The sequence below is a fragment of the Candoia aspera genome, chromosome 3 (assembly GCF_035149785.1).
Source record: "Candoia aspera isolate rCanAsp1 chromosome 3, rCanAsp1.hap2, whole genome shotgun sequence".
Lineage (NCBI taxonomy): Eukaryota > Metazoa > Chordata > Lepidosauria > Squamata > Boidae > Candoia > Candoia aspera.
In genome coordinates, this window is record NC_086155.1 from 166,293,254 (window position 1) to 166,315,529 (window position 22,276).

A 22,276-nucleotide genomic window follows, 5' to 3' on the forward strand; every position below is an offset into this window, starting at 1 on the left:
CTCACTGAATTTAATGGGGCTACTGTCCAGGGAACTCTACTGCTTCATCCACCCAGGATGAAGCAACATGACAGCAAAATAAGGCCAGTATCGCTATTTCTGACACTTGTAAACATTCAGAAGTCACATCCTTCAAATGATATGGACCAATGAAGCTGGAAGGTATTTGCACTGAACCAGACAATCTGGTATCTCAGTAATCCACCTCAAGGAAAGACCCATCATGTCACAGGGGGTGCACAGAATTCAAGCTAAGGAAAGCACCACAATCTTCCACCATATGTGGAAAGCTATTTTATCCCAGAGATAATCATCTAATATGACTGAGCCCCCAAGATACTGAATAGTTCATAATGCAGTTGGGTATTTCACAAAACCCCTCAAGAAATGAACATGAGAAATTCTTCAGGTATCCCTTGCTGAATTCCTGATGGACATGCCATTCAGCTTTTTGTAAGTTCTTCTACACAGAGCAACAAAACACACTTCAAAACATTACAAATCTGATTTATTTCCTGATATATTACATAAGAAAGTATTGTTAAATACATAAAAACGTAAAAGTTTTAAGATATATGCAAACTTTCAGTTAGTTTGCTTAATATGAAACACAACATATATATGTGTGTGTGTGTGTGTGTGTTCTATTTATGTTTTAAACTTATTTCCTAAATTATCTGTTTAAAAATTTGTATGAAGCACTTTCTAAACTGATATTAAATTCACAGCTAAACATCTGATTCATTTTCTCCAAGGGAAAATACTTGTGATGTCATAGACACAAACAGCATGACATCTCAATTTTTCCAATACAACAGGGATTATTTCAGTATCTCTATTATTAGTCTATACATAATTTGATTTTAAGATATAAATTCTGACCATAGGATTAAAATCTCTGAATTACTTTTCAAAAATTTAAAAGGCAAAATACTGAACTGGAAAAAAGGTAAGAGACCATAATTAATGGCAAGTTGTACTTCTGGTGAATAAGTCTAATATTTACATTCAGTGCAGCATCACAGAATAGGTTATTATTGTGGTCACAGATAAGAAACCGGCAAAATACTAATTCTAGGTAGAAAAGGCCCAGAGAACCCAGGGAGCTCATAATGGGATTTAAAACTAATGGTACCAAGGCATGGCTGCTTGCCCATCTAATTTTCTTCCCATATTGTATTTTAAGGGATGTCTACTGAATTATCCAGCACATTTCACTTCCCCCTTGTCACCAATCTTACTTGCTGTATTGTGCACAGCTCCTCTAAAACTAGTTGTGTGGATGGACAGGGCATTTTAACTCCATCTAACAGAACAGAGCCTGAAGAACACTAGAATGTGTTATTTAGGGGTGTCCCCCCCTTTTATCTCTTTGCTCTCCAGAGGACATTATTCTCCTTTCCCACAAATTAACAAGCCCTATAATTAGAAGAGAAGAAGGATTCCATAACTTGCTTTCTTCAAATACCCAACAGCATCCCTTCCAGGAAGAGGGTGGGGGTGGGATGCATTGGTGGTCATTTTGGTTGTTCTGATCATAAGATAAAAACAGCCCAAACTTCTTCTATAAGCAGTGCATTAAGGATACCAGGCAGACCCTGATCAGAAGCCCATTGTCAAAAAAAGGTAGATTCTGACCAATCCTGCAAACTTTAAATCATCAAACTCACCAAATAACAAAGTACAGCTTTTAAAGGGAATAAATTAATAATTGCCCCCTGCTGTTCCCTTTTGCGACATAATTTATATATGTGTGATTGTGGGTAGGGCATATTATCAATGGTGATCCAAGTATTTAGGCTTCTTTATCTATTTTCCTGCAATGCCTATGGGAGATGCATTCACCCCTCCCCTTAACTCTGCTCAGCAAGTCCCTCTCGGGCACTCCCTTAGCTGCTTGCGGCTGAAGTCAACTTTTGAACTCCACGTTTCATGTATACTTGCAGTTAATGCCCTGTGAAATACTAGTGCTGAATTCCGCCCCCCCCCCTTCACTTTCTCTTACCTGCTGGCCAGACTCTGCCTGCAGTGCTGCCTGAAAGGCATCAGGTGGTAGTTCATGGCGTCCAGGAGTAGCTTCTGGCAGACGGGGTCCGTACGCATGAAATCCACCGACTGGACCCGCTCGACAAGCTCCGGGGCCGGGATAAGGGCAAAGCGGAGACGCTTCATGAGGTCCGGGGCATACTGCATGCGGGTCTCCCGATCGTGCTCCAGCCACAGCACGGACATCTGGAAAAGCGCCAGCTCCGATTCTACCGGGGGAGGCAACGAGTCGAGTAGGGCGCGCATCTCCTCGAAGTTGAGCAGCAGCACGTCCTCCACGAGGTACTTGTTGGCCAGTTTCTTGGTCTCTTCGAGGCCGTGCAAGGCTGCGATCTTGCACACTTGCTTGTAGTTCTGCACGGAAATCTGGTCGTTGAGGAACTGCACGCACAGCTTGGTGACCTGCGGGATGTGCAGGATCTTGCTGACCGACAGCACCTCCTCCACCGTATCCAGGGAGAGGGTCACGTTGGCTGTATACAGGTACTCGAGCACCAGTCGCAGTCCGATCGACGAGCAGCCTTGCAACACCAGGTTGTTGATGGCCCTGGGGCTGGCCAACAGCTTGTCCTCCGGAGAGGAGGAGGGCGTGCCGGGCTCCTCCTGCTGCTGCTGCTCCTTGGGAAGCAGGCCGTCCTGAGCGCCCGGTCCGACGCCCAAGGGGTGATGATGCCCGCTCCCCCCGCCGCCGCCGCCGCCGCCCCCACCTCCTCCACCGGCGGTGCTGGAGAAGAGCGATCGGAAGTACTGAGAGCACGAGGCCAGCACGGCCTTGTGGCAATGGAACTGCTGGCCTTGGGCCGTCAGGGTCACGTCGCAAAAGAGCTGCTTCCTCCACAGCAGGTTGAGGCCGTGAAGCAGATTGTCGCTATGGCTGGGGTCGAAGGTAGACGTCCTGTCCCCGGACCGTGACATGGCGAGCAGCCTCAGCGCACCTGACTGGAAACCCACCTCCGACCTGGGCAAAGAGGGGCAAGGCGGGGGTGGGGGAATAAGGAAAAATGAGTGGTTGGGAGGGGGCACACACAGTAATAAACATGGAGCTTTACAGGCCTGGCTTGCCCATCCGACTTGCAAGAGCCGAGAGGCTTCCTATCCAGCCGTCCCCTTCCCCCCATCGCGGCAGCCTTCGGGCTGCATGACATTTTCTGCACCCCCCGCCAAGGGGCTTCGTCCTTCATCTGCAGGCGAGACGGGTTCCCTCCCCAAAGTGGGTGGGGGTTGCGGGCAACTACTTTCTTTCCGCCTAGAAACCGAGGCGCGCGCGCCAGTTGCGAGCAGGCTGCTGTCTAGTTTGCAATGGGGCATTTCCCATGCAGGGGGAAAGGCGGAAGGGGGAGAGAGAGAAGAGTTTGGGGCTGTTGTTCCGCAAGCTGTGGAGGCTCGCACAACGGCTACCCAGTGACCCAACAGGAGAACGAAAGGAAAGGAAAGGAGAGAGAAGCCACCCCGTCCTTCCAAAGTCCAGAGCCAGGCCATCACTTGAGCCAGGCTGACTGAGCTGCCCTCTTCGGATGCCCCTCCCCTTTCCCCCCAAACTGCGCCTTTCCCGTCTTTGCAAGCCACTCTGTCTGCAGAACGAGAGACGCTTCGCCTCGAAGCAGTACGTGAAAAGAGGGAGGGGAAGGTTCTCGGTGCCGAGCGAGCGGGAGCGCAGCCGCGTGCACCGAACTCCGGCCAGCCCTCCTCGCGCGTGCTGCATTACACTGGGCAAGGGGTGAGAGGCAGGCCAGTCGCCCCTGCGTCCGCCGCTGATTTTGAACGGGGTGGGTTTCCTCGGGGTGAAAGGCGGCGGCGCTTTAACTCGGGCAACTCTAGGAAGTTCTGTGGGGAGGCGAACTCGGAGGGCCTGGGAGCGACAGGGAAAAAGGAGGAGGAAGAGGCAGGCGGGAAAGTGCCCCTGCGCCGCGAGAAAGCGGAAGCCAGAGCGCCCCTGCCAAAGTCGGCGGGACTCTGAGGGCGGAGGCGGCGAGGAATGAAAAAGACGAGCCTTAAAGATCTGCTGCCAGTTGCACCTGCTAGTGCTGAGAGGAAAGGGACCCGCGGTGGCCTTAGCCCGCCTCGGGGAGAGCGGAGCCCGCCACAGCACAGCAAGTGCCGCCACCGCCGCCGCCGCGCCTCCTCTGCAGGATTCCAGCGAGGGCTGCTACTTCCATTGTACCGTCCCCTTTTTTCGGCAGAGCTTGCGCTCCGCGCTCTCTCCTATGGCCGTGGGGGGAGTCCCCTTCCCCGGCCACTTTCCTACCCTCCCAGCAGTCAGGGTTTAAGAAACCTCCAAGAAAGAGCCTCTCCCTTTAAGTGGATCTGGTCATTCCTCTCCTCCATCCACATTACACACCTCCCATTCTCCCTCCCCTTTTTTCCTCCTCTGGCCATTTCTTACAATTCGAGTTTATTCTCCAAAGACGTGTGTGCAATACAAGTGCCCCCTCGGTACTTCTCGTCCACAGAAATCGCGCGCATACACACACACACACACGCATACACCGTCTTCACGACAATAAACAAGCCACAAGAAAATACAGCCAAGACGGTTAGACCGAAGGCCAGAAACTTACCTGCTCCACAACCAGCTGCCAAAGTAAAGGTTCACTTAAGCTCCCCCCCAAAAAAATCAATTGTCCTTCCTTTTTAAAGGTTTGATCGCTCCTTCAAAACAAAAACAAAAAAACCTTCTTGTTCCCAATTCCAAGCAGTCACTCTTTACAATTTATTTTGTCGTACATCATTTGATCACCATGAATTAGCAACAGCAAGAAAATGTACGAGAGGGAGAAGGGGAGAGAGAAAGAGAGAGAGCGCGCAGAGCTTTCTGCAAGAGAAGAAGAAGAAAAAATGTACGTGTGACAAATTATGCTACCAAGAAACAACACATCATTATCCTTGGGCCTGGGGCTCAGTGAGTCGTAACGAGAGTAATAGGAAATCCACGGTTGGGGAGAGAAACGGTCGTGCATGGCCAGTGGAGAGAGACCATACAGGGGGATGGATGCTGGAGAGACTCGCAAAATTATGGCTCAAGGCTATTGTAAAAATTGTCGAGCGTAAATGACTGCGATTTCAAACATCTTTGGAAGAAAGAAGGGGAGAAAGCGACCCCCCCTCCCTTCCTCTGCCTCTCTCTCTCGTCTCTCTCTCTCTATAAAGAACCGTCAAGTTTTAGTGCGCATTGCTAATTAGTCAATTTCTCTCTGCCTTCACAGGCTGGCGACTTTGCTGCTGAGCTGAAACTGCTAATTTCTGTGACCAGCTTTTTTTCTTAGCTGTGATCTGGATGAATGAGTAGCTGTCTCACAGAGATGACAAAAATAAACTCTAATCCCCCCAAAAAATTTCCACTACATCTTTCTCATGCATAGATTTATGATCTTCAGGCACCCAGTGCAATATGCAAACTTTGATGTCTGTACAGTATGCTGCTAGATTCATACTACCCTATATTTTCTTTTCTGCCCCCTCCCTTGTGATGGAAACTCTGATCTCAGTATAAGAGATATTACCACCCTCTTAACTCTATGTTACTAGCTTGACAGGGTACATCCTCGTTCATGCATCTGTGAAAGGGAAAGATGGAGGAACGGAGGTAAAATGAGGCTAGTGCATAGTATTGGTACTATACCTATTCCATTTTTAATAGCTCATCTTTACCAACTGAGATTTATGCCCTTGTTTGAGAGCATATTTTCTCTATCATTTTGTCTGGTTAGACAACCGTCTCTGTACTTCACTGTCAGCTGAACAGATAACAGATCAGAAGTCACTTTTATTATCAGATTAGCATATTGTCAGATTTCTTTTGGAATCTAGAGACTTCGCAGTGCAGGAGACGACTCAGAGAGTATGGAGGTGGCTACTCTTTAACAAAACAAAGCCTTTCAACTTTTCCCTTGATCTGGAGACGGTTATGCTCCTTGCTGAGGGACACATTTTTTCCTTAGTTGCTTTATAAAGGTTGAAGATACTTTAGGCCATTCCTTCTATCAACAGGAACTCAGGCAGAGGGCAAGGTCTCCAACTTGATTCCATGATATATTACACTCCCAGATTTATAGCTCTGTGGTCAAATTTCCAGTTGCCCCAAAAAGAAAATACAACCTTGAAGAAATTAAAGGAAGCTGAAAAGCAGCAACTCAGAGGAAGTTTGGAATCAAAAATCTTAAGAATTTGAAGTAATATTTTTGAGTGAAAAGATATGTCCTTATTTTCTTCTTAGTTTGCAGAGGATGCAAAAACATATGCTAAGTGGAGGAAACCAGCTGGAAGCTGAATTATAAAGAAAGCGGGAAGACCCTGCTTGTGATGAGGTTATTGATACCATAAAATAGTGCTGATGTCAAATGATTCAAATTATTATACACTTCTTGTAATATAATTTACATCTTGCTTTCTCTAAAATAAAATGCTTTCTTTAAAGCATTATCCAATGTTTTGGGCTAATTGCATTGACAATTTTGGCCTTAGTCAACATCAGCCTTTGTCAACCTGCTGCCAAGCATCTATACTGTCCTATAGCTCCTCTAGTTCCCACCCAGTAAGAGCTGGTAAACACACCACCTGGTTTATATTGAGTCTATACAGAGCCACCAAATATTTTTGGAAGATCATAAGTCCAAGGCTGACACATTTGCTACTGCTTGCCATTTAAGGTATTTCCTATAATTGTACCAAATGAAAAGCATAGAATGCTACTTACTAACATACAGTATTTACCACTTCAATGGCAACAGTGGTGGATACCCATCTTAGTGATAAACTTCATTGTACTCAAAGATTCTAGCACTGGAAAATATTTTAGAATTCTTCATGAGCTCATGTACAGTATCATACTCTATATTTAACTTTCAGAGAGATGCTTTAGGATTTCTGTTAATCATAATAAATTCTTTACTGCATTCTCAATGTTATGAAATTGAAGTAGTCTCAACACTACTTTCTGGGAAAATGAGTTATTGCTTATGAGTTCACCGTACCCATTCTGTGGAAACGGAATGTTAGACCAAACAGAACAGATTGATCTAGGAAAGTGCTTATATTCAATATACACACATACGTACATCTGTATAATGTATCATATGATTTCCACTTTCATTGTTTTCAGGTTATAGAACAGGACAGGTAATTTTTTGCACCAGGAAGCAGGATGCTATCACTGTGTCACACTAGTGAATGGGGCCAAATTTTAATTTGATTTTGGGGTTTTGTGTGTGGTTTTTTTTTTTCAGTTTTCTTGATTCGGGCTGGAAGAAACGGGGAAATCTCCTAATGTTCATTTGTCACCACATTCCAGCATTATAATCTCAAGGGTCTCTAGAAACTGGAAAGAAGGATGGCAGGGGCCATATGTAGACCACAGATTGCTTTCATATTCTAGAACATGTACAGCTAGCTTAGAATCTTTTGTACAAAGTATGTGTGTGTGTGTTATTTTATCCTGTGATTTATTGATTTTATTATATTTCTTTTTTCATTGTGCAGAAATTTTCTGGCCTATTCAGCTGAGCAACAGTTTTCCTCTCTTTCATAGTTATGTTTTGTGTATCATTCTAAGAAGAACTAACAAGTATCATTCTATGAGGAACAACCATGTACATTGTTGTTGTTTTTTTAAATTTAATAATACATGTATACAAGACTTAATGCTAACTATCAACTGAATGATTATGGTAGGATTTTTATGCTCAATAACTGTCTACCAAGAAAGCAGTGCAAGCTAGAGAACTTTTTTCTTTAGTCCTCTCTCAGTCCCAGCAATTGCTCCATTGCTACCACTCATGTGGACATAAGTATGGGTAGCCATCATAGGTGTCTTTTCTGCTATATAGGAGTTTAGATCATACTTGCACAATTACTCTTGGTAACACTATTATGTTTATGAATCATGTAACATTTATTTTGATACATGCTGTCTCTCATCTGCAGTGTAAATAAGTGATCATGAACCCAGTGTGAATGCACAATTCACATCTTAAAAGCATTGTTATGAGATTCACAACACAATTTGTATTATGTTTTGCAAAGGGGTTGCATGTAATCTTCTAACAACACACCAAATGGAAAGATAACTAACTTTTTTTTTTTATGATAGTATTAATGGTTTTTCCTTTGTATCACTTCTTCATACCAGTCTTTCTGATAAATGACAGAATAGATGTTTGAAATCCAAATGAAACTCAAGAGTAACTTTCCCTACTCCAATGCATTTCAAATATGATGGGAAGCCATTCCTGTCATGTGCAAACAGAATGCTTGGTTCAGAAGGATGTGATAGTAGTTTAGTCTGACACATCTGAAAGGAATGAGATCAAGGAAATCTGCATTAAAGAATTACTGGATTACAAGGTGATATAAAGTGATGTCATACCCTTGTAGAGATCATAAATTACTGCAAAATAAAAATGTCCCATGTTTGTGTTCTGTCCTGCACCTGAGAAATAGCGTACCTGTTTGTTACACTATTCATGTGAATTTATAATTATTTTCCAAACCATTTTTTTTAAAGTAATTTTCTTTCTGCATAGAAATGCTAAGGTGAAAAATTAAAAAGCCTTGTATGCTTTTGCTTGAAACTGTGAATGCTGTGAAACTATAGGTCTGAATAGAATATATTAGAAATCATTTTTAAAATTCTAAATTTGAAAAGTAGTTTGTCATGGGGTGGGTGAGGAGTAGGTACTACAGTAGTTACAAAACTAGCCAAAACATTTCTGGACATCTGGAATTAGTTGCCCAGGGTTTTCTCTTCTTGTTTGTTCTGAAATCTGCACCAAGACATTCTCTTTGCTATACATGGAGCTCTAGTCATAGCACCGGGGGTATTCTGTTGGTACCAATGTGCCCACAGACCTTTCCTTTAGGAACTTCCAGCCTCTATCCCCTATATAATTTATTTTTTGTTCTTTTGTTTTGGGATTGTCTATTCCCACCAATTGCACTTTACTGAGCACCTAAAACTCCAGAAGTGCTCAGTAGCCAAAAGGTGGTGGATTTCTGCACTGAGTTGAGAAGAAACATCTACCTGCAGAATGGTGCAGTGAGCATTTTTTATAATTCTTCCTCTTCCCTATTTTGTTGTTGTTTATTTGTTCAGTCACTTCCGGCTCTTCGTGACTTCATGGACCAGCCCACGCCAGAGCTTCCTGTCAGTCGTCGCCACTCCCAGCTCCCCCAGGGACGGGTTCGTCACCTCTAGAATATCATCCAACCACCTTGCCCTTGGTCAGCCCCTCTTCCTTTTGCCTTCTGCTCTCCCTAGCATCAGCATCTTCTCCAGGCTGTCCTGTCTTCTCATTATGTGGCCAAAGTATTTCAGTTTTGCCTTTAATATCATTCCCTCAAGTGAGCAGTCTGGCTTTATTTCCTGGAGGATGGACTGGTTTGATCTTCTTGCAGTCCAAGGCACTCTCAGAATTTTCCTCCAACACCACAGTTCAAAAGCATCGATCTTCCTTCTCTCAGCCTTCCTTATGGTCCAGCTCTCGCAGCCATATGTTACTACAGGGAACACCATTGCTTTAACTATGCGGGCCTTTGTTGTCAGTGTGATGTCTCTGCTCTTAACTATTTTATCGAGATTTGTCATTGCTCTTCTCCCAAGGATTAAGCGTCTTCTGATTTCCTGACTGCAGTCAGCATCTGCAGTAATCTTTGCACCTAGAAATACAAAGTCTTTCACTGCTTCTACATTTTCTCCCTCTATTTGCCAGTTATCAATCAAGCTGGTTGCCATAATCTTGGTTTTTTTGAGGTTTAGCTGCAAGCCAGCTTTTGCACTTTCTTCTTTCACCTTCACCATAAGGCTCCTCAGTTCCTCTTCGCTTTCAGCCAACAAAGTGGTATCATCTGCATATCTGACCTCTTCCTTATAGTTTGACCTATATGCCCAGAATTTGGTCTGGGGGTATCCCCTAACCCATAGGTGACAGCAAGACATTTCAGTAAGGATGGACAATTGCTGACAGTGTTGTCCATAGCCATTATGCTAATGGGCATATTCCCCAAAGTATAGTGTCTGTATTTGCCCCAATATATTTCCAAGTCAGCTGAATAAGGGTTTTTGTTTTTTGTTTTGCAACAAAGGCTTAAGTAGCATGACCCAGAATATTGGAAAGAAGCAGAAGACCAAAAGTAAAAATAAAATGTTTCAAGATTAAGGCCTAATGTAGAAAACTAAGGGCTCATCCTCAAATAATCCTTGTCCCAGCTCCAAGATAAGCTATTTACCATTTGTGGAGGACATCCTCACACTGGACCCTTCATTTGGGGACAAGCCTGCTGCTGAGGCAGGCTGAGGCTGGATCAGATCAGTGTGGCCAGGAAGCAGAAAAGGGAACAAGCTTTCTGTAGTTGAACATTCAATGTTGCATGGAGGAAAAGCCTGAGGGGGTTCAGTGATCTGCTCCAATTGCCTGCCCACCCGCCCCGCCCCTGCAGCACTGCTCCTTCCATAGCCATTTCTGCTTTGGCTGCCAGGAAGAACAGGGAAGGCGAAGCAAGCAGGGAGCTATGGGAGGAAGGCACAGTGCAAGGGGTGTGGGGAAGAACCTAAGTTCCTATTTTTATTCTTTCTCACAAGGACCAGATTGTCCTCCAGACAGTCTCCTTGGTCACAGAGGTTTTCATGTCATGCTACCTGTGCTTAATGATGCATCAGTAGTTCATGTTCATACATTTAAGGGTTAGATATAGCTGGAATGTCTTATTCCTGAGTGATACCAAAGATTTACATGTTAGACCAAGATTTGTACAGTGTCTCATATCTGTACTACAGTTTTAAAACCATTTTTGAATGACTAACTTCAAAATCTCCCAACCCAGAAGTAAAGATTCTAGTTTTGTGAAACGGATAATTCTGTAACCTTTTTCTGGATCTCTGGGGTAAAGAACTTCTGTAATATTTTCAAAGCATCTTATTTAAGTCACGTGAACACAGAATTTTTTTTCCTTTTAAATTATTATTTGTTCTTCTTGAAAGGGACTATTCTATTTGTATTAATTTCAGTGGACTGTATTCAAAGGACAGATCTGGCCTTTCCAGGCTTCGCTGTGTCCTATTCTTCATCAAAGCTATAAGAAACCAATCCTAAATATACCTGCAAAAAAATAAGATTTATTAAGGTCAATAGATTTATGGCAAGGAAACTCAGTTTAGGAGTTTTTTTACCCACCTGTATTTGCTCAGTAGGAAACAACAAGGATGAACTTTCTTCCCTGGATGACGTATTAAAGTTTATATATGGAATTGGAAATGGATGGAGAAGACATTACTGTCATCTGTTGTTGTAAATATTTATTAGCCCTATGGGTATGTGATGTTTTGCTGTGCAGGTTTATTTCCTTGTGAAATATCTTCAGCTGTGCTAAATTAAAAGTAAAATCTTCCTCAAACTAAATATTATCCCTGCCAGCAGTGGAATTGTATCAGGTTAAATTGTTGATTCTGTGTAATTCCATATTGGTGAGAGGAAAAAAAAAAGAATAGTCAAAAATTTTCTTTTGTAGAATACTTGAAATTCCCCTTGTTAACTTTTATGGGCATTTTTTGTGTTGTTACTGATAAAAGCCTAGTTTGTTGCAGGACTGGCAACATTGTAGTCTCCAAAGGACTTGGTTTAAAACATCCTAGATTTGTTTTATAAGTTTACAAATATATACAATAGAATGCTTTTGAAACAGACTATCCTAATGTAATATCTATACAGAATACTAGGTCAGCAGCTCTCTGTCCACAAAGTCATAGATAAAATGTGGAGCTGACAAAAAATAAAAAAATAAAAGGCAAGAAAAAAAGTTCATAGTAAAAACAAATCTATATAATAATAATGAGTATTATATTTTAAAATATATCAATACATAGAAATGCAAGGGAAGAAAAAGTAGAATTCTTGACTTTTTCCAGTAGGAAATGTCTCTAAATATTGTCAGTTTGATTTGCTAATTCAAATACCTGAAATGCTTTGAATGTTTAAATATTTTTTTAATTAGAAGAATAAATTAAAAAATACATTCGGAGTAAACTGAATAAACTAGAAAGCCACATAACATGAAACCCACCTCAGTGTAGAACATCCTGATGGAAACTTTTAATGGTGTTGAGTCATTTATAGAATTTCATTGGCCAAGGGCCTCAGAATGATGGGGCCTCGGCCACAGGGAGATTCTACTCCTGCTCCACCTACTATACATGATCACCCCCACCTCCTAAAGCTGCTTTTATCTGTGTAGGAGGTCAGGGATAAAATAAAATAAAACAACAATGCATGGTAGAATTAAAGCTTAAAATGTCAAATCCATATGCATTTGGGCCCAGTGTTTACACTATCTTGGTTTGATCTCATTTGGGGGCTATTTTTGGCTACTTTCTTAGTTGATATATGAACATTGCAGATGGGAAATAGCATGCTTGCTCCAAGAAAGATTTTCTATAGTTCTTAATGTTGCAGAAAATCATACAACCAGTGAGTGAGTTGTCTTCTTTAAAAATGGTGAATTGTTCAACTTCCATGGGACTCTAAAAAAAGGTAAATTACAGTAAGAAACTGTGGGGGAGCTGGATGCCTTAGGCAATTGATAATGGCTTATAGAAATGTTCATGTTCCAATCATCAGTTGAAATCGGACTTAGGTCAGGAGAGACCAAAAATAATTACAGTCCTATGGCAGCTGCAAGCTTAGATGTGATGAATTGGTGGCTTCAGTTATGATGTTTCACATTACAAAGATAATTCCAAAACAAACAATTGCAGAACAAACATTAGTGCTAATATTGTTCAGGCACTCAGAACATAGAGATTATGTAACTATGTAAAAAACACTATAGAAATTACATTTTGTATCACATCTTTTCTTTAGCCAGCCCATGTCAGGAACAAGACAGCTGACAATGTCACAGGAGTATTAAACAAAGTAGGGAAAACATGCAGAGTATGGCTTCTACAATTCTTTCCAGCCCCTTTACTGGCAGAGCCTATAGAAGAGGGCTGCGTTTTCCTCTCCATGAAGAAATAGTGTGTTGCGTCTGTGTGGTTCTGCTCTTTCCTCAGGTTGTGTCTATGTATGTATGCTTGTCTGTGTGTCTGCACCGGGAAGCACAGGGTGAGCTGCACATGCCCCACGTTTGGTCTTGTAAGCAGGAGGGAAGAGGGGTCAAAATGGAGGAGTTGCCCACATTCCAAGCTACTGTCCAAATGCCTCTCCCATAAGGATACAGTAGGGGAAAAAAATTTCTGGAATGTTTTTCTTCTTAACTCATAAAAGGATCAGGCCCATTTTTAGCACAAACTTCCTTTTGCTAACTTCTTCCACCATACCAAATTTGGTGCTATTCTGTTCAGTTTTGAGAGAGTTTTCCTGCTGACAGCAGGCTTCTGAGCCTCTTTACATAATCTTTTCTTCGGCTGGAAATAATAGCCGAGTAGAGAGGGACGCGGTGGCGCTGCGGGTTAAACCGCTGAGCTGCTGAGCTTGCCGATTGGAAGGTCGGCGGTTCGAATCCGCATGACGGGGTGAGCGCCCGTTGCTAGTCCCAGCTCCTGCCAACCTAGCAGTTCGAAAACATGCAAATGTGAGTAGATTAATAGGTACCGCTTTGGCGGGCAGGTAACGGCGTTCTGTGACTGTCATGCTGGCCACATGACCACGGAAATGTCTTTGGACAAACACCGGCTCTTCGGCTTTGAAACGGAGATGAGCACCGCCCCCTAGAGTCGGACACGACTGGACTTAACGTCAAGGGAAACCTTTACCTTTACCTTTAGAGAGAGCATGGCTTGTGGAATTCTATCCAGCTACTCTACCAGCAATTGCCATAGCAAAGAGGTGTCTATTATAACCTGTTGCATCCATGTGTGTGCACTTCTGTTCTCTTCATGATGCACTGGTATGTGTCTATCTATATGGATGCACTTTTTCCCCAGGGTCTAATCAGGGTTTGTGCACATGTGTTGCCTGTGTATACATTTTCTGTTCTTGCCATGTGTTGCATCCACATTTGTTTATTTGTATGTGTGCCTTTTCTCCCCAAGGATTAATGTGGGTATGTACATACATAGGTATATGTGTAAGGATATAATCAGGGCAGATTCGTAGGTGTTATTTCTCTCTGTGTTTCTGCTCTTCCATTGTGTTTCATCTGCATGTGTTTGTATGTGTGCACAGGACACGATGCATATGGAAAGCAAATTGGACTTTTTCCAACCCCTTAACAGCTGCTTCATTTTGGGTCATGTGACTAGGAAGGGGAGGGGCTTAGTGATGGAGCAGTTGGAAGTACTATGAGCTGCTGCCCAGCTGCCTGTCCTGTGGAGATGCACTGGGGAAATTTTTCTTGGATTTTTTTTCTCCACAAACTCCAGCAACATTTGTCTCTTCTTTTCCAGCTTCTCCCACCACACCAAATATGGTCCTGTTCCATTCTGTTTGGGGAGAGTAATCTCCTGACAGACAAACAGACAAGATTCCTTTATGCAATTTCTTTCCAGCATTCCACTGGGTTGAAAGGAATAAAAACAGGTAGATGAATTATTAGCTCTAGGAAGACCTGTTCTCTTTGAAAAGGTTACTTTTGAAACATTTGCTACCTATTATTGCTTCGTTTTCAAACAACTGTTGATGGTAATTGGGAAATGTTTGCTGCTGTTTCCAAAACATTAGTTGATATAAGATTAATAAATCAGGGAAACTCATATCATTGTATCCTGCAAAACTTTTAACTAAACAACTAAGTCAAACCCTCTTCTGTGGGACTACAAAAACAGAGGGATTATCAAGGATCTGAAAGACTGTACGTACTTGTTTGATTATGGCTGGATTTAGTTGTGCATGGCTCAGGTGCTATTCTGTTGTAATAAATTCCAACTTCTTCTATAGTGTAAATGTTTTCATTAGAAAGTTCTTTAGATTTATAACAAAAGTAAATAGATACCTCTTTTTTAATTGATTTTGGTGTCCTTCTAAAGGAGTTGCAAAGAATGTAGGTAGTGATAATGTGCAGCCCTTTTATTATTTTTGGTAAGTACATTGCATCTTTCAGCACTTCTTTCTCATGAGTTCCTCTGATTGCTTATGAAATATTTGTAAATATCACTATTACTATTAAAAATTTCCCAGTAATCAACATTATTGAGATGGATTGTAATGTTAAAAATATTTTAAAAGGAAGGAGCACGAAAACAATACAATTCAGTCAATAATTAGCACAGAAAAGTAAAATCCACTATCCTATTGTAGCATGGGCACTTTATAACAAATTGAATATAAAATGCTTGAAGAACAAGAATGCCTTGTCTAAACATCGAAAATATTTAACTATAGGTGCTGTGCATGCCTCCCTGATGAGGGCACGCCATAGGTGGGGCCCCACAAGTGAGAAGGCCTTTTTCCTTGAGGTTGCCAGGGTATGCAGAACTGGTGCCAGGTTATTCTTGCCCTCAAAGCTTGCGAGAATCAGCTGTTAATCCAAGCCAATAAAAGGCATTCCAGCTTCCAGTGTTTCTCCACTGACAGTTATGGATCCAGGAGCCCCTTCAACTGTAATCTTTCTAGCTTGCCTCTCAGAAAAGTCAGGGCAACACATACCTGGATGCATGGGCTACCTCATCAAAACTTCATATACATTCCTTTTTATTTAATACATTTATACTCTGCTTTCTTTTCTCATCATTAAATATCATATTGTTCAGGCCATAAAGGTCCTGAACTCTACACCTGCTTCTATTCAGCATGTAATTTTGTTGCATTATGTATCTTTAGATGATATTGAGGGATCACAGAAAGCTAAACAGAACATTTCTCTTTTGATTGGCTGTGTTGGAAGATTACTTTACGTAATAATTAAGCAACAGATGAACAAGCTTTAATGATTAAAAATATTTTTATCTGATATACTGTACTTGATAAGCTATATATTACTGTCTATAATATGAGAATATTATAAGCCACGTGAAAGGTATTGCCTACTGCCTAGCAATGATCTTCTTTTGTCTTTCTCAGATATATTAAACAGTGCACATAGACACACATATACCATTTGTAATTGGGAAATGCCTGTTTGTACAGGAGTATATGCTGACATTGGCTCTGCTGATGAAAATGAATTTAATACCTGGAATGCCACAGTATGATCATGTGATGCTGAAGATAACTTGGGTTCTGCCTCACATCTAAAAGATCTAGTAATGTCTTTACAGACACTGATCTATTAAGTCATTTTGCTACTCTACCTTCAGATACTTTGCATGGTTTGCCAGACAATTACTTTGTCAAATCTGAAGAAATTACATAATAAATTGCATACATGCTTCAAACATGAATGATAAGAGGGGTAGAACAAGCTATCTATTCCCAGTTGACTGGGAAACAGTGGCTTTTATTTTTATAAAACAAATCTATATTCTTCTCCAAGGCCAAACATAAACTATATGTGTACATTTACCTATCAAACTAAGTAGAAATAATTAAAATGCTTAATATGCATAGTAGTAAAGAAATGCAACAATTCCATTATTAATGTTTATTGATTACTTATATTTTTAAATAGGCAACTGTAGCTACTAATATTTTATCATGTTAGTTTATGAATTCATTTTGGCTTTACCTGTTTATTGGCAAATTTTTGGTCCACATTACTGGTGGTTTTTATCACGATGTACTGATTTGCTAAATGCATAGTTGAGGTCAGTTATGAAGTTGTGAGTATTTCTTCCATTTGATTATTATGTAATGTAGCAGAGACTGGTTTTTCCTCCCCACTCCCCCCCCTCCAGCTTTGGAATATTAACAGGGCAAAAAATAACCCTGTAAATCTTTACCTAAAAATTTCAAACTTTAGATTGATTCCAGCAGTGGGTCTGTATTGATCTAAAAAGCTTTGCGTTCCTAACTAAAAACTAATCTTTATTTCACCCTTTAGTGACTACAGCAATAAATATGTTCACTCCTACTGGAGTTTAGTGGATTAATGGTTATTGGAGATTGTGGCTTCCAACCGAGCTGGTAAACTTTAACCTTTGGAGGACAACATGAAGGCATTTACCCCTTGTCATCCATAATAGCTAGGTCCATTTTTTGACAGTTACCTGAGTGTTAAAGAGAAGTCAGAGCAGGAGATGGGAAATAAAATAGCATCCGTTCACATTAGATATTAATCACATCTTAGGTTTATTACTGTGAGCAGGCCTTTACTCATTTTCATGCAGAAGCAATGAAAGGATTCTCAAATATTTGGTTAACATGCTGCCGTTTTGAGAGCATGGTTTAGTTAAGGAAATGTCACCATAAAATTTAGAATTTCTTTTCCCAAGTTGTTCTGTGCAGGAAGTAAATACTAATTTTCCTGAAGTCAGATTTTAGGAGTGGCATGCACTTGACTAGAGTTGCTAGGATCTTCTAAGGCAGTCAAGGGAGCTGTTGGTGTGTGTTTTGTTCTTTGCAAAATTCTATTCTGCATTCCAGTTTGCAGAGAAATGTGAATGCGTTTCTCTTTTTGCAAATTCAAAGAAAAAATATTTTATAATTGGGATAGGTGTACCAATGAGCAAACACCAGCCAACTGTTGCCAAGGGGTTATGCAGATTCTCAAGGAATCTTGCCTCCTGATCCCAAGCTCCCTCCAACAATAAGACGTCAGTGGGTGCTACATAAATTTCTTCACTATAAAACATTTCTGTTTTCCCTTTCTGTTTTAAATCAAATATACATTAAATCAGGTATGTATTTAGCATCCATATTTACATGAACATAATACATATATAAGCTTTACCTAACTGTTTTAAAGTGAAATCTATGATTTTTAGGATTGTAAACACTGGACCAATGCAATACTCCCTATTCCAATAAAGATCTACCAAATGTATGGAATTCTCAACTTCTGAATGCCATTCTGCTTGAGGGTACAATGTAGACTAGTTGTCTATCACTGGGATCTGATTAATTAATTAACTGACTCCTGCAAAATAGCTTCTGTTACTACTGGCTTCAGCGAAAAATTGTACCCAAGGACTGAGTGTATTTTGCCATTTGAAAGGCCAGTTTCAATCTTCAGTATCTCCAGATAACACTGGGAAATTCCCACACCAAAAGCCCATGAGAGATGCCGCAAGCTACCTGTGCTGCAGGTAACACTGAAGGAATTCCATTGGGCAATTTGTTTCACTGGGCAAAAATGCAAGAGGTCATCTATGATTGTTGTCAAGAGATTGTACATGATTTCTGGCATAAGCTTTTATTCACAGAGGAAGCATATTCTGGCAAACCTTCCCATATGCTGTATTTATTTGCATGAGGAGAACTTTGTGGCATCATGCCATAATTTCAGGAATCAGTTTTATTGTGGCAATAATCTTTTTCCTCTCTGTAAATTCTTTTCATTTTGTAAACCATGTTCCCACGAGAGAGATTACTCTTGTAACCATAATGTAGAATTGCAGTTATTGGCAGCTGCTACAAACAATTATAATCAGTTCTTGTCCCACAAGACATTATCCCAACATCCCAAACCAATCAGGGCATAGGGATATACTTTTGAAACCATTCCTAAAACTGGTCTATAATCTTGGATCAAAAATCATCTACTCTGGGATTAACTAGGAAAGCAAAATGTCTTTCAGTTTGATATCTTCATTTCCAGTTCTTGAGAACAGTTTGTTTTTTTAATGAGCTATGATAAAAAATATGTCAGAAGATGGAAAAACTATGAACATTTATCCAATCATGACATTCTACTTCATCTGCCTTTCCGTTTCATACTTGCCAGGAGCCATGTTGGCAGCAAAAGGAGTAATGGGGATAAAGAATTGGTGAGTGAAAGGAGGACACTTGATCTTTCTAAATTTGAAAGATTTTTTAAATTAGACAGATTTTCTAAATCATTCTAACAATCCCTTGTTAATTTTTACCTCCTTTACTTGCAGAACCTTTACTGGAGTTCTGCAAGTAAAGCTGGAAGGAGAAGGGTGGACTCTGGAGACAGATGAAGGGAAGAATCAATAGGGACAAACTGAAATAAATTAAATCCCAGGGATTTGGGCTAGCCTATAAGGTCAAGCAAGCACCCTGGCAGGAGGCAATGATAGACTATTTCTGTATTATTGTTAAAAAACTAAATGGACTTGCCTATGAAATCCATGTCACTCAGGTTGAAGGAGAATGGTCTTACAACATGTTTTCTGTTTCAGTTCTTTCTTTGAACAGTCTTCACAAATATAAATGTGAGGTATGTACCTTTCCAGAATTTTTTTTTAAAAAAAAATAATTGTCCCCATCACCATTCTCTGAGTGCCTGTAGGAATTACGGTTTATAGTAATTTATCGTTCTATCAGCAGCATACAGTGGGCGTATCTTTAAATTTAAACTGGATAATTAGTATTCCCTTGGACTCCTAGCTGCTAATTTTGTGAGAGTTTCTTAAAAAAACAAAAAACAGAAAAACCCAAATCAAGTGCACAGAATTTTTTTTCCATGCCTACAATAATTCACATTTCCCAAGATTATTTAGAGAAAACTATCACTGATAAAGTACCTTGCATTTTAATGTAAATAGATTTGCTAAAAGACCATGCAGTTATTACAAACTCTGGAAGTAAGAATCTACCTTCCTGATAAAATATTTTATCCATTTTGCTTAATTCAACCTCTCTAATCATATGCTCTCCAGATGTGAACATAAATCATAAAAAAAGCTTTGGGGGAGCAGGTTAAAGGCTTATCTAGTTCAACATCTGTCTCATACAGTGGCCAGTCAGACATGTTTGAGAAGCTCACTAACATGGCGAGGTGGGTCACTGATTCTCCCAGCTGGTATTTAAAGTGTACTGCCTGTGATCCAGGGAGTGGTATATGTTATCAATTGGCTCTGTGCTCCATTAATCTGCATCACATAATCTTTAGCCAGCACAGCCACATGGAGCAGATATCCTATAAGCCAGTGTTTCTCAACCTTATATTGGAATTCTGGGAGCTGAAGTCCAAACATCTTCAAGTTGCTAAGGTTGAAAAATACTGTTATAAGTTTTCTAGAAATAAAGTAAATGTCCCTGCATTCAAGCTCCTAGTGATTACATGAAGAAGCCCATGTTGTTATCCTGATAACAATATAAATTTAGCTTGTTGCCTCCTTCTGGGGCTTTTTGTTTATTTACTTTGCAGTCTAGTTTGCCACCCTGGGATTTTCTGAATGCTCCCATCCAAGTATTAACCAGCTATGAGCCTGCTTAGCTTTTTTGAAATCATCCGGTATCAGCTAAGTGCTGCCACCTGCCGTGCCTTCCAAGTTATGAAATATTGGGCTGTACAAAGAGTCGGATTTGAAGTAAGATATATAGAAACAAGATACTCTAGCTGTTTTTGTACAAATGTTTCCAGAAGAGATTTCTCAGCAGTTAACAGGATAATAAAATAAGTTGATACAACACAACTTACTTTGCTTGTTTCACCAGATCTGACTATTTTAATATTTTGGCCATATTTGAGTGTAGGATGAAAGGCAATATTCCATATCATTTGAAGACAGTAGCAAAACCTAACAAGAGACAGGTAGCTCTATTAATTGGGGCTGCATCTATTTTTAATTACAATATTTTAATTTGTTAGTAAGATAATCTTTTGCCTAGGCAATATGCTCAGAATATTTCAAAGGGAAAGGAAGAGACTGAAGAAAGGTGAGAGAAAGAACAGAAGAGCAGGAAGAAGATGGATTTAAGAAAGGAACAACTGGAACAAAAAGCTGGTCCTTTTGCCACTTGTTGCTTTGAAAACAAAAAAAAAATCTAACCATAATTTGAGAAGATTAATAGCAGTCATGGCTTGAGAAAACGTTACATGTGGAGAAGACTGTTTGAGGCATTATTAACGAAAGGAACAGAAAGATAACTTTAGTGTCATATTGCAGTCTAATGGGATGAAGGATTTGGTCTCAGTGCCACAAAGTATATTTTTTATTTAATTCTTGCAGCAGCGTAACTGCCCAGAGTCGCTGGGAGCTGGATGGCATATACATTTGATGATGATGATGATGATGATGATGATGATGATGATGATGATGATGATAGCAGTATTCTTTTCAGGCCTCCAAGCAAAATGAGTAGCCTTGGTTGAAAGGGCTTCTTTAATAAAGCCCCCATGCCAAACTTCCTCTTTCTTTTTCACCCTGCCTTTTTTATATATAACACAAGGCTGTGAACACACCTAATACTTTGCCTCCTATTTTCCCCATAACAACAGCCCTGCAAGGTGGGTTGGGCTGAGAGAGAATGACTGGCCCAAAGTCACCCAGCCAGTTTTTCATGCCTAAGGGAGGCCTCTTTGCCCATGTCCCATCCCCAAAATCTGATCTGGAAGATTTTTCAACCCCAACTAGCATTGGAAAGCGTATGGAAGAGGAGATCATTCTGCCTGTGGTGTCCATTCTGCAGACAGATGGCCAGCACTGGATCTAAGCCATGATTAGTATTTTGTGGCTGCTGAGTGTTGTGCTTCTAAGCCAAGGGTGGAAAATATTTGATCTTTCAGTTATTGCTGAACTACACAACTTTCAGCATCCCTCACTATTGGCTATGGTGGCTAGTGGCTACCAGGAGCTTCCATGAAATCAATCCTTTGTTCCTGCTTCTCCCCAAACATAAAATCTGTTGTTGTTGTTGTTGTTGTTGTTGTTGTTGCATGCTATGTACACAGGGTGTCAGGGCCAGCCCAAGAACAATGCTGAGTCAGTGTAATCCAAACTCCAGTTCTTTATTGCTTTCACCAGACGGAACAGACAGAATCTTGCCAGACTAAAGCTACTCTAACTGACCTAAGGGTAAATAACCTGGGAGACTCTAGGGTGGAGCTACCTTGAACCTCTTAACTTCCCAGCAATGGTCTCTGGACTGTGAATCCTCTTATCTGCCTGGAATGTGCTCCCTCCTTCCTGGGAATCAGCGGTAGCACCAAAATCCACCACACAGGGTCTCTCCTCCTTCTAGGCCAGCCTTTCTCAACCTTTTGACCCTGGAGGAACCCTTGAAATATTTTTCAGGCCTCAGGGAACCCCTGAACACTCAGGCTCAAATATAGGCCAGAGATTACAAAAGTATTATATTTGTTTCATGTGTAGGCCTGTATATATGCATTAACAGTGTTCTTAAACTAAAAATAAAGAATGAAACTTACCTCTTTAATGTGAAGTTATCCGAATTTGAAATAATTTTTTAAATCGTGATCTCCCAGGGAACACCTAGTGACCTCTCATGGAGCCCTA

At 40.9% G+C, this 22,276-nt stretch overlaps 1 protein-coding gene across 1 annotated transcript in view; it reads right to left on the minus strand.

Annotated features, from left to right (window-relative positions):
* Positions 1-3,313, minus strand: part of KLHL14 (kelch like family member 14) — an 84,426-nt gene extending 81,113 nt beyond the window's left edge. The window contains exon 1 of the mRNA XM_063299238.1: positions 2,006-3,313. Coding sequence (XP_063155308.1) covers positions 2,006-2,961 — 956 coding nt within the window. The 5' untranslated portion in view covers positions 2,962-3,313. The remainder of the gene's footprint in view (positions 1-2,005) is intronic.
* Between the last annotated feature and the right edge of the window lie 18,963 nt (positions 3,314-22,276).